This window comes from Cinclus cinclus, chromosome 15, assembly GCF_963662255.1.
Source record: "Cinclus cinclus chromosome 15, bCinCin1.1, whole genome shotgun sequence".
NCBI lineage: Eukaryota > Metazoa > Chordata > Aves > Passeriformes > Cinclidae > Cinclus > Cinclus cinclus.
In genome coordinates, this window is record NC_085060.1 from 8,905,265 (window position 1) to 8,918,132 (window position 12,868).

The 12,868-nt window shown below is 46.0% G+C and overlaps 1 protein-coding gene across 3 annotated transcripts in view; it reads left to right on the plus strand.

Moving 5' to 3' along the window:
* The first annotated feature begins 2,073 nt into the window (after nt 1-2,073).
* The window catches only part of MBNL3 (muscleblind like splicing regulator 3), a 54,353-nt gene continuing 43,558 nt past the window's right edge, over nt 2,074-12,868 (plus strand). For all 3 annotated transcript variants that reach the window (XR_009933639.1, XM_062502612.1, XM_062502613.1), the window contains exon 1: nt 2,074-2,247. Coding sequence is in view for 2 of the 3 variants with exons in the window: in XM_062502612.1 (XP_062358596.1) it covers nt 2,074-2,247 (174 nt within the window). In the remaining variant the exon portion in view is untranslated. The remainder of the gene's footprint in view (nt 2,248-12,868) is intronic.

Genomic DNA, 12,868 nt, shown 5'->3' on the forward strand with positions numbered 1-12,868 from the left:
TGGTGCCTCAAGCTGGATTGCAGGGATCTGGGCAGGTTTTGTTATCAACTTGAGTCTAATTAAGCCTAGAAAGTACTTGCAGTGTAGGTTTAATGAGCGTTGTTTTTTCTAAATTGAAATAATTCGATCTGTGAATCAAACAGCCTCTGTGCCCCACCCCCTGCTGCTGATGACAGCCTCTTCCCACACTTCTTCCTTGATAGCATTGTTTCCATTGTTTCCAGCTCCAGTAGGTTTCAGTTACTGATCAGTGTAATTGCAATAACACACCAATAATAAAAGAGGAATTTAAGCTTCCTTTTTTTGTAGTTGAAGGCTCTTCTCCTAGGAAAGCTTGAAATCTTAATAGCAGTCACACCAGGCAACATCCCGTGCCTGTCAAATATTTGCAAAAGTGGACGGTCGTACTTTAGGAAGATAAAGGGCTGGATTTTGGGAACTTGGAAACAGCCCAATCCTATCAGGCGGCAATGGTATAGCTAATATTAGAATGGGAGACTCTTGGGACAGCTTAACATTTTAGTGGATGCCAAGGAAGCCTTCAACTGGAATGCACTGAAAGTTGTTTGTTGTATAACACGAGTTGCTGGAGTCAGAGTAATTCGAGTTGCCTTTGGTCTGGTGGAAAACTACAGCTGTGAGCAATGAGTTAATTTTTTCCGTGTGTGTGGTGTGTGTGTGGCTTAGGTTTCCCTGTCGGGTTTGCTCTTGGTTTTGCAGGCCCTGATTCCATAGAGGAGCGCTCCGAACCGGTCGTTTGTCTCCATGCGCCGTGGCAGGAGCAGCCCCGCGCTGGGGATGGCTTTAATGGAACACCTTGGAAGCGCGCGGCAGGGCCGAGCCGGAGCCTTGCATGTTAGAAAGCCAGCGGCCGCTCTTCCTGCCTGAACATTTTCTACAGAAGAGGGGGTGGGTTAGCGAACGTGAATTAAAACAATAAAATACCGAAGAGCAGACTCTTCCCCGGCGCTGCCCGCAGCTCCGGCTGTCCCGTCCCCCGCGGACGGTCCCGGGGCTGCGGCGTGCGGCCCGCACCCACCGCGGCCCTATGAGACGCTCTCTTGTATTGGTCGGCTGCCCGCGGGTGCTGCTGTAACGGCAAGCGCTATTGGCCGGCGCCGCCTCCCATGCGCAGCGCGGCGCGGGCAGTGCCCCCCGTGCCCGCAATGGCCGCCGGCGCCGCCCCGCGCCCGCCCGCCCGAGCGGGGCCGCAGGCTCCTGGCTGATTCTATTTCTCTTTTTCCTGCAGGTTGCTGAAAAGTGCCTTTCCTGAAGCCACCGCTGCTTGGATTTCTGTCTAGGGCTGCCTCTCTCTGCCCCTCGCCCCCCTCTCTGTTTAATTCGGCGTTGCTTGCGGCCCGTGCCCTGACGGCGGCTCCTCCAGCCTTGCCCTTTTTTTTTTTTTTTCCCCTCCCCATTTACACGCAGTTTGCTCAGCCATTTTATTTTTTCCTTCCCCGACTATGTAGCAAATATTTAAAAGAAAAGAAAGAGGAAAAAAAAATAAAGCAGACATCCTTTTGCCTGTTTTGATGCTCGTGAACCATAATTTTTAGAAGCAAGAAATAGAAGGAAAAAAAAAAAAACGAAGTTTTCTCCCCAAGGACCGAGACCATTCCACAAACTGAAGTGCTGCCAGCAGCATATGCTTTTTGCAAGAATAATTGAAACCATTAACTGGAGAGCACAGAATTCTTTTGAAAGTCTGCCAGTTATTTGCAAGTAACTTTGGCAGTGGCACAAAATATAACACTTGTATTTTAACTTCTACAATTGCACTTTTAGGAGCTGGCCTCTAATTTGATTTTCAGTTGTTCTGATAAGATTTCTATTTTATGATTGGCTTTATGTTTAATTCTTGTTTAAAGAAACACGATTTGACTTAAATGAAAACCTAAGTGCTGATGAATAGGAGTTCTACCAAAGCAACAAGTTAGTTATTTCTTCACGTTTAACTTGAATTCACTTTTTTACCCTTTTTTTAAAAAAAAGAAGAAGAAAAAAGAAGATCAGCAGTAAATATTACCCTGAGGAAGGGTGCGATTGCTTGCATTTTAATTTTTGTTTTTTAATATGGCTGTAAACGTTTCCCTGGTTCGTGATACAAAATGGCTGACGTTAGAAGTGTGTCGAGAGTTTCAGAGAGGGACTTGTTCTCGGTCTGATGCAGAGTGCAAGTTCGCCCATCCGTCACGGAGTTGCCATGTGGAAAATGGTCGAGTTATTGCCTGCTTTGACTCCCTAAAGGTGAGGACTGTAACGCGTGCATTACCTCAGCTTCCTTGCTTTTCTTTCCCTTCCCAGTGGCTCGGTGTGCAGGGGTGTGGGATGTGCGGTACAGCTGTTTATTGCTCTGTGTCTGCAGGGAGGATGCTGCTCCTGAAATCCAGGCTGAATCTGATACCGGGTGTGATTGCCTGGAGTGCCGGGCACTGCAGGGAGAGGGGATTTTATCCAGGGCGTTTTTTTCAGTGGTAGCTCAGGTCTTATACAGCTGTCCCTGAAACAGAAAACACAGTTTGTGGGCAGCAAATGAAATAAGGAGAATAGAGAGAACTAAAACCCAGTTTTGAGTGTCCAGATCACATCAGCTGTGCATTTGGTTCAGGGACCTGAAATGTGCTTTTAATGAACAGAAGTTAAAGCAGCATTTTAAGATAATGAATCAACTTTATTCATATTTCCTGGAGACAGAGTTGCAGATGCGCTTTAAGGTTGTCCTGTAGGTGAGGACCAGCCAAAATATATGGAGAACAGCATTTCCAGAGATGGCCATTGGGAAAATGCTTTCTGCTAGGGACACACGAACTCGATTGCTCTGCCAGGCCTGTTGGAGCTATGGCTGAGCCTTGAAGTTGGTGCTAATCCTTGCAGAGTCAATTTTGGAGCCTGTAAATGGCTCTTGTTTGCTTGTCCCTGCTGGAGCTCCAGGGGTGACTTTCAAAAATACCACAGACCTGAACTGTGAGTCAGGATGAGGAGTAGGGGGGCTCACAGGAGGGGGTTGTGGGTATCTCTTTCTGGCCTCACTTCACCATGTTTCTTGGGAAAGGAAGATCCACTCTGTTTTTTTCTTTTTTTCCAAAGGTATGACTTCTCAAAAGTATTTTTATTCTGAGACCATATGGATAACTGATAGCAAATGAGAATTCTTGACATTGTGTTTAATGTTTTGACCAAAGTAATCAACCTGGTAAAATTTCTAGAAAGAGTCTGGAAAATTTTGCAATCTTAAAAGTTTTCTCTTGATCTTCAGCTGTTGCTTGAAAAGATTTGGTTTTACTTTTATGAGCATAATGAGTAACAGAACTGGTAGAATTATATATGCAGAGGTTCAGACCAGGACTGGATCTGGACTGACGCTGGTTTACCCATTTTATTCCTGCTAGTGACTTCTTAATATTTTCATTTCTGTTCTCTTTTTTCAAGAAGCTCAAGTTTTCTGTTTGCGTTCAGTTTTCTCTTTTTAATCTGATTATATAAAATGACTCTTAGTTATACAGTGACTTTCAAATGTTCATTTACATTGCTGGTTTGCTGACAGTGAGAGGCAAACATTTTTTTTTTCATTGAAGGGAGAAAAAAATCTTGTTCTTTACGCCCTTGAAACTTTTGAATTGTAGCCAGAGGCAGTGCAGATACTTTTAATGAAGAGATTATTATGTTCCTATTTTATAGTGTTTATTTGTGAATGGAAGGAAGGGCTGTCATGCAGTGAAGGGTGGTTTTGTGTCCCTTGCTGGTGTTTGCAGCATCTTGGGGAGGTGTCCCCGTGCAGCCACCCAGCTTGGCTGGGCTCTAAGCTGTGCTGTCACCCGGTGTGTGACGCTTCCCCACGTGTGCTGTTGGCAGTGCAGCTCCTGCAGCATGCCCGGGCTCTCTGTGCCAGCCCCTCTCTGCACAGCTGGGGCTGGGATGATGGGCAGGACCAAGTCCATGGGAAGCTGGAGTTCAAAACCCCACTGACTGATATGAGCAAACACTTCTCCCACTTCAGCAGTGGCAATGGGATGGGGAACACCATGTTAAGGAAAAAAACCCCACCAAAATAAAAAAAAAAAAAAAAAAAGAAAAAAAAAGGAAGGAGTAGGGTGTGATCTTCTACAGCTCAGAGTGTTTCCTGTGTAACTGGCTGTTAAATAATTTTCTGGTTGCAGTTTCCTCTTGACTCACTAGCAGATGCCCAGTATGTGCTGGTTAAGTGGCATGTTCTCTGAATTTTCCAGAGAACAGATTTTTTTGGACTTAGGAAAGCCTTGTGGAGGGCTGACAGCTCTGTCTTTAGGGAGTACTCGAGGAGAGGTCCGACTGTGCAGAGCACTTGGCCAAAGGTGATGAGGCTGTTTCTGCACCCCTCTTTGCAGACAAGAAAGTGGGTCTTGGAGCACTTCCTTCAGCCCCATGGATCCAGCAGCTCTCAGTGGACAGAGCCCTGTTTCCCTGTGCAGTGGAGGGTTGTTCCAGTCCCCTGAGTGTGTGTGTCCAATGCCATGCATTTCCCAGTGGGGACAACTCCCCTGGGGACTAAACCCTCGAGCAATGGTCACTCTGTTCTGGGCTGGCAAATCCCTGTTTGCAGTCGTCTTGAGGGGCTCATGGCTGTAAGGGTGGCCACCCTTACCAGAGAGATGTTACATTCTCAGACCCTTTAAGAGGTTTTTGGTGCCCATCCTGTGGATGTCTTTGTGCCCAACAGCTGTGGAACACTGAACCTCTCTCCTGTGGAGAGCTCAATAGCTGCTTAGTGCTCTCTTGTCTTTTCATGCCCTGCATTAGCAGAACATCTGTGTTGCTTTATTGGAGGCAGGATATAGGATGCTTGTGGCTAATAAGTTTTCTCGTTGTCTTGCAGCTGCCCAGGGCTTTGTTCAGACGTGGCTTATCTGCATCCATTGTGTGCTGCTGTTGCTTGTGTTTTGTTTTGTTTTTTTCTTTCTCACAGACCTCTTAAGCTTGAACAATGCCTTCATACAGGAACTTCTGATAACCCAGCAAACAATGGTTTCACCTCACTGGTCAGGTCATGCACAGCATCCATATGCTTACTGAAACCCTTTTTCCCCTTTTTCCTCAATCTCCTATAGTAATTCCATGCCTGTTCCTGTGGAAAAAGCAGTAAGGCCTCCAGAATCAGTCAGACTGCCTCAGTGTGGGTTCTTTCACAGGTTAATCTGTGCTACCTGTAATCTTGTGAAGAGCACACAGGACTCCTTGAAGGTAATGGGGGCTCTCACAGATGCTCAGGTGGGGTTCACCAGAGCATGCTCTGCAGGAACGTTGTGTGTTGTGCAGTGCTTTGGTCATGAAACATCTGGTCTGGATTAGGTTGAAAGTGCAAGGCTGGATCTTGCTGTCCTGAGCTGTGTTTCTTTGAAGGGGGAGTTTGCACATTTGTAGGCAGCAGAAGGAACCTTTCTCAAGCAGATTGATACAGAACTTAAAAATAGTTCCTTGCAAAAAACTGCGATTTGAATCAGATGCCAGGAGAGCTCTCACTCTACTTGTGCATCCCTCCTTGTTATTCTGGAAGCAGTGTTCTCTGAATTAATTTGTGTGAATGGCAGGAGAGTGCACTGCTTGATTGGAGGGCAGTCCAGAGGCACAAGAGCTGGCTATGCTCAGCCACCCTGCTTCCAGAAGTGACCACAAGGGCTGCTGGTCAGTGGCCAGTGTTCTCTAGTACCTCCTAGGCAGTTCCTGTGGCACCTCAGAGATGGTCTGAGCAAAGGAGAGGAATGTCATGTCATCTTTGTAAACTCGGGTGGCCTCAGGGTTTGTTTATTGCTTCTCTCATCACTCAGTATGCACCGTCCCTTGCAGAGCCAGTGCTTTTTGTAAGGACTGGGACATGGTTTGCTGGCTCATGGCAATTCCTACAAAGGTTTGTTTTGGCACTTTGGTGGGCTGCTCATCAAGTAGTTAACTTTCTTATTCAGGCTGGATCAGGAAGGTGGGATATGAGCCTGTCCAACTCTTAGTTTCTGGCCAGAAAGTCATAGGTTGTGTTTTCAGTTTCTGATGTTGTCAGGAAGGAAGAAAAGCGTTGTCTTTGGTCACTAATGGAGCAGAGAGCTGAGAGATGGGGCATTAGGAGATGGTGAGATGTTACATAAAAATGTGTAGGTAATGCACATCAAGTGTTCACAGTGGCTTTGATTTATACTGCTCACAGTTTGGATGTGTGCACTGAGGACTTGGGGTTTAAAAATTTTACAAATGTAGCTTTGTGAGGTGTGGGCTGGGGTTTTTTGCTGTTTAGGGGTTTTAAAATTTTCTTTATAAACGTTAATGTGAATTGAAGCTTCAAAGAGCATTTTGAGTCAGAAAATAGTGGGGTGAAAAATTTCAGTAATACGAGTTTTGACTTGGTCACGTTGACAAGGTCTAACGTGAAAAACATTGTTAAACTATTGCATGTTTAAAAGCAGTACACTATAAAAAGAAGGTGAAAAATTTTCTGTGAACATGCATAAAAAGAAGTTAAAAGTAGTTCTGTCTAAATTGTCTATTTTCCAAAAGAAGTGTTATTCCCTGGTAATAATATTCAAAATCCCACGGCAGTCCAAAAAGTTCACACTGCTTGGGCAATGATGTACTATATGATCTTGAAACTGATGTACCTGAGGCTGTTCCTCACAGTTTTCATGCTAATTTGTACCTGGTTTATGCTGACTTGACTAGAATTATTTCTGACTTACTGGTTGGCAATCAAATCTATGTTTTTGAAATTTAAATAAACTCCAAATTAGGAAACAACTAAAAACACCCACTAAACTTAGCATATGGTTGCACTTTTAGGGAGGAAGAAAAAAGCAAACAAAGACATAGTGGTATTTTTGGAGACATTCCGACTCCATGTCTCAGCTCAGTGTAATGGAGATGTATATATTCCACAAGAACAGTGTTGAGCCAAGTGACCTGTGTGACAAACATCCACTTTTCCATGGTCATTAAGCCACTTACCTGTGTGGCAACAGTAGATTTGCAGCAGCTTTCTGTCCAAGATGCTCTGGATGCTTGTGTGTCTTACAGCATGTCATAAGTGCTTTTTTTATATAACCTTTTCAATATAAATTTTTATAACTACCAAATCAAACAATTTAAAGTGCAGAAAATGTATTTAGACTCAATTTTTTTTATAAAAACTGTTAATACTGTATTTGTCTTTCTCTGTTAATTTCTGTATTTCTCTTTGTATTTCTCTCTGAAGTAAATTGGTATTTCAAGCAGAATAGTGGGGGAAAAATAATTTGGGCCTGATCTCTTCTTGTCTATAGGTTACAACAAGCTCCATGTTTTCAGTGCTTAATTTAATTGGCACACATTCTGTCTATACTATACTTTCTGAAGTGTCTTCAGAAGTTTTTGGCACATCTGTGGGATGGAGAGCATTGATGGAGAAGCTGGCCTGGCACTGCCTGTGGCCTGCCCTGCTGTCTGGACTGCAGATGCTCTCTGTGGGATTAAGGCTGGTTACTTGAAAGTGATGTGTGACCTCCCTAGGTATGTTCAGCTTTCCAGAGAAAGGATACACCTTAAATCTGCCTAGCTTGTCTTTTTGTGGGACAGAGGTCTGTACACAGCATGTTTGATTTGTTTTGTGTTATCCAGTGGTTTCTCTGTTGGCCCTGTAGTCACATTTCATTCATCGGTGACAGCTGAACCATAGCAGATGAGCACTGGTGGGTTTTGCACTCATGGTTTAGAAGGTTGCTGCTCTGAGCTGTTCCCTTGCCTTCTCTATTGCAGGTTGCTGCCACTGTGGCAGGGTTAGCAGGAGGACAGAGCACCTTAGGCACTGAATACAGAGTCCAGCAGCTGGAATTCCCTTGGTCCTGGCTCTCTGCAGAGCTGCTGGGTGAACTTGTGTAACTAGAAACAGGCTGGTCTTACCTGGTGACAGTGCTGCAAGGACAGCAATAGATGGGGAGATGCAGGAAGGTGTTATTCATTGCCGGGAATTCTTGTCTGTGCTCTAAAGCAAGGAGGTGATCTTTGAGGTATGTTACAGGGAGTGAAGAGGTTAGCCTTGTCCTCATCTCGGGCGGGTCTTTCTGTAGCTGAGCAGCCTCAGCAGGGAACACTAGCGTGGCCTTTACATTTACAAGGACATGTGCTTTGTAATCTTGATGTTGTCCATGGTAACATGGCAAGAAAGGTGAGATATCTGTAGGTTTCCTGGCATAGAATAGTTCTGATGCTACCCTGGAGGGATGCTCTCTTCTCAGCTCATTGCTTGTGCTCCTGCAGAGGGTGGATGTTTGGTGACTGGGTATTTGCTGTGCAGTAGATGGAGAGCACCATCTGTGCCCCAGACCTCCTGACCCCACATTTCTCCTGAGGGCTTGCCCACACAGGAGCAAATGCCTTTGCTGTTGCCTGTGTGAGAGTGCCAATCTCATACTTGGTGTCTCTGGGACAGATTCAAAAGGCTGGCAGAGGTGTAGGCACAGGCTGGCATGTTTGAGGCACCCCTAATGTAAGGGGCAATGGCAGGAACACTGTCCTTGTCTGTCTTCTTGCAGATGATTAATTGATTACAGCTTTTCCTTGGGCCTCAGGCTTGTATGCTTTTCCCCTTGTGTTGAAAAGCAGAACTCTGCCCACAAACTGGTCCTGAGACCACACTTTGGAGGCCAGCCTCTTCAGGGAGATGGGCCAAGCAAATTCAGCAGTGGGGTTTTGCTGCCATCCTTGCCCCTCCTTTCCTCACCAGGCATCCCTTGCAATGCAGGGCCTCTGCTTCTGTCTGCAGCTCATGTTGCCTTGTTCTCCCTGTGGTGTGAGCAAACCACCATCCTCGAAGGGTAAAGCCAGCAGCATTTACATTATTAATATTAGCCAAGAGTAACCTTGGGTTTCTGGTTGGGAAGATGATGGTAAAGTGCTGACTGCTGCTCACACTTGCCTAAAAAAGCAGGAGAGAAATTCTTTTGGGATGTTGACTCTAAATCCTTCTGAGCCTCTGTATGTGCTTAAGCAGATATATTTTGAAACCTTTTATGGGCATATTGCAATATTCACTGGCCATGGTGTGCCACCTCCTGCTCCTGAGGCTTGCTTTCCTTTTTGGAGAGTGAAGCCGTCCAGACCAAGGTTCCGGTTCTGCAAAATACTTAAGGCTGATTTTAAGTGTTGTAGAGTTCCTGTGAGCAGCAAAGAGCTTCTTGTGCTGGAGTGAGCTGTTACATCAAGCTCTGAGTGTGGGAATTGGTCGTCTTGGCCACTCTCTGAAGGGGGAGAGCTGCCCGTGGTCCTTTGCTCTGCCACCTCTGGCTTTTGGGAGTTTCTTTGCATGCACACCTTGAGTTTGCAGTCTTGACAAGCCTTCTGGGATCTGCAAGCACAAGCTCTGTGCCTGTGACCTAGCACGACTGCAGGGGGATGCTTTGTGAGCTCCAGGGTCTTCCTCTGCACAGGGAGGAGGGAGATGAGGTGCTGGGCCCAGATAGCAAATGGCTGTGGTCTTGTTCACCCCGCCTGCTGTGAGTCAGAAGTTGGCCAAGGGAGCACAAAAGGAAGTGTGTGTGTGTGTGTGTGTGTGTGTGTACAGCGAGCTCTGGCACCTCAAACGGTGCCATGTTGCAAAATATGGCACTGCCAAATTCTTCTAGGGAAGAACTTCAAGCATTACTTCTTCCAGCCCTGATGTGTAGCAGTAGCTATCACTGGGATTGAAATAGAAGCACCAAACCTACAATTCTCTATGCCTGGACAGAGTCCGGGGCAAAGAGGATCCTTGGCTGTGATGTCCTATCTTGCTGCAATATTGGTGAAGCTATCTAGGGACTTCTCTTGCTCCTCATTGCATTAGGTCAACAGAATGAGCTGGGGGTGAGGTGGTGAAAGATGCCTTCAAGGGAAGTGACTGAACGAGCACATGTAGTTGGTGGGTTTCTTTAGTGGCATAGCATCAGTTTGATGTAATCCCTTAGCTGACAATAGCTTTCTGCCACTTGCTTCACCCTTCTGAAGGAGGGTGCAGTAACATGCTTTTATGTAATTGAGCTGTTTAGAAGCTTTAAAACAAATAAACAAGATGTGCCAGGCTTTCTGGAGAGCCATTGCCTGACATCTCCCACAGAGCATTTCAATAAGTGGTTAGATTTCCAAGTGAGGAGCTGAGCTCTTTGAAATTCTGCCCCTATAAATATTGTTTTGCTGCTATTAAAATAAATGCTTTGAAGACCTTGGGTGAATGTTGCCCCATACAAGGCGCAGTTTTACTTCTGGCTTATTAATACTGTTTTATTAGTGTTCATAAAACAGCAGGGACCCAGGCATTGACCCCCTTCCTCACCCCATATAGTGCTCGTGCCATGTCTGATGACAGTCTTTTGATTAGAGGAAAGGCCAAGGATTTGGAAAACCACCTTTCAGAGCCTTGTGATGATGCAAACTGCTTCAAAGTGTTATAATGTCAGTCTCTGTGCTTAATTGCACTTTCTGAGCTCACAGGAGCAGTACAAAAAATGCCTTTGAAGGCTGAGTGTAGCTGAGCTGCTGTAGTAGCAAGACTCTGGGTGTTCTAGGCAGGTATCCTAACTGAGTAAGCATTTCAAACCCTGGCTCCTTCCAAAGGAATAGCTATCAAGCATGCTTAGTTCTGTAAGCTTACCTGCCTGTTGAGAAAGTCCCCTGTTCTGTAATGACAGTGAAAATATTCAGCTTAACCATAGCTAATGTGTTAGGATAGTAAAATCTTTCTGCTGTCCACACAGCAGAAAGTACATGGCACAAAAGTAATGCTGATCCCTTGGGAGCCCTGGGTTTTGCATCTGGCTCTCTGAATGTCTGGTTAGTGTTTGGCCTTGGTTTAGGATTTCAGTGACATGGTTACTTGATGTCCTCACTGTCAGAGGAGCCGGATGCTGGAGTGAGGGATTATTAACCACTAACTCTGTATTTTAACTTCCTCTGTCTGAAGCCAGCACCTGGGAATGGCTTGACGCTGTTGTCTGTGTGCTTCAGCTCCAAGCTGAAAAGACACGGAGGTGCCTTTCTGCAACATTTATCTTGAAGCTGTGAGGAAGAATCATATTCCTGAGAGGGCACAGTTGGCTTGCTGGGACACGAGCATACTCAAATCAAGCAATTCCCTAAGTTTGTAGTGAAATGTTACGGCAGATGGCCTGCTTACAGTGCGGGATATTATTAGAACCGTGATCAGTGCTAATAAGGTCATTGGCGGTGGGGGAGGAGGTCAGTGTCTGACCTTGTTTGGAAGGTGGCAGCCTGTGCTCTGGGAAGTTTTCCTCTTGAAGCAGTGGAATTTTTAAAACAATCTACTTGTTTATTAGTCTGGCTGCACAGTAGAGAGAAAGACCTACCACCCAGTCCAGCATAACTGCTACAGGGGTGCTGCTGGCCCCCACCCTTTGCTTAGGAAGGTGCACAGAACACCACTGACAAGTGAGGCAAATTCTACTTAACTCTGGGAATGGGAGCCAGGAGCAGTTTAGCGAGTACTCTAGAATGGGTATCACAGTGCATTGCCCAGGTGACTCCAAGTTTTATCTTGCCTCTGACCATACTCTGCATTAACACAGCACTAACTTTCAGCTGTTCTCCTACGCTGGTGTCAGAAAAAGACCCCAAACAACCACTACAGATAGGAGTGTTGGAATCCAGTTGAGTTCCATGAGTGATGTCCACATCTCTGCCCAGCAATACCCACACCAGGTTCTGATGGGGATTTAAGCCAATAGCCTGAAATATGGTGCTTTACTTCTGTCTCATTACTTCTTCTTTGCCTTATAAACTCTGGGTATTGTGATCAGCTCTGGATGCATAGTGAGAGGAGGCAACTCTTAAACAGAGGGGCATTTAGGAAAGCGTGGGAGTTCAAAGGTGGCCAGGGCAGCACCAACATGGTGGAGTTGCAGCCCATGTGCCTGAGACTGAAGCTGTCATGACTGTGCTTCCCTAAGTCCCTGTTATCCTCAGGGGCATGGGTGAGGCTGGGAACAGTCACACGGAGATTAGGTCCTTAAAGAGCCCTGCTTCAGCTGAGCTGAGTTTGAATACAAAGCAGTGTGTAATCCCAACAGTATTGGCAGATCCCACTATTCTGCGTTTCTTCCTCTTGCTGTCCATTCCTAAAGGATCAGAGCATGGGTAAGGCTTGCAGCCATTATATGCTCTTGATCCCAAATGGTTGGTTTGTGCAGTGTTGTGCTGCATGCAGTGCTTGGGCTCTGCTCCCAGAGTCCCTTCCACGTGATGCTGCAGATAGCAAACCCAGGATGAGTTTGCCAGGAGAAAGCTAGAGCCTCGTGGGGTTGGACATTTCAGTCCATGCAGTTGCACTTTAGTGTTCACAGTCGTGGGGAGTTGAAAGCCAGACATATAGATGAGCCTTTAAAGAGGGCTTGGAAGGTCATCCAGGCATGGCAGAGATGACGATGTTTTAAACCAGCTCTTTCTTCCCTGTGAGGGGATCTTGTTTCATAAACCAGCGGACTTTCAAGACAGAGAGTTGTCTTTGGAGGGAATGTTGCTCCTTCCCAATCATTGTAGGGGAAGGTGCTAAAAGATGCTCCTGCTTATGCAGAAACCCTCCCAAACCTTGCTATGATGGTGCAAGACTTGCAGCCTTATTCTAATGCCCTGTTTCTTCTTTCTGCTTTGTTTCCTCCTCCCCTCTGGGCCTATTTGTCCCCAAGCCCTAGTGCAGCTGCCCTGTCCTTTGTCCCTGTTGTAGTGTCTGCAGGGGCTGTACAAGGCAGCCTGAGAAATCTCTCGCTCTCCTCTCCTGCTTCAACAGCCATTTTTATTTCTTAGTGCATCTGGTGCCCTTTCAGATGAAGATATAATCACAATTACCTCCCTGCAGACTTTGACTCCCTGCTGTGTCAATCCTGTTGCG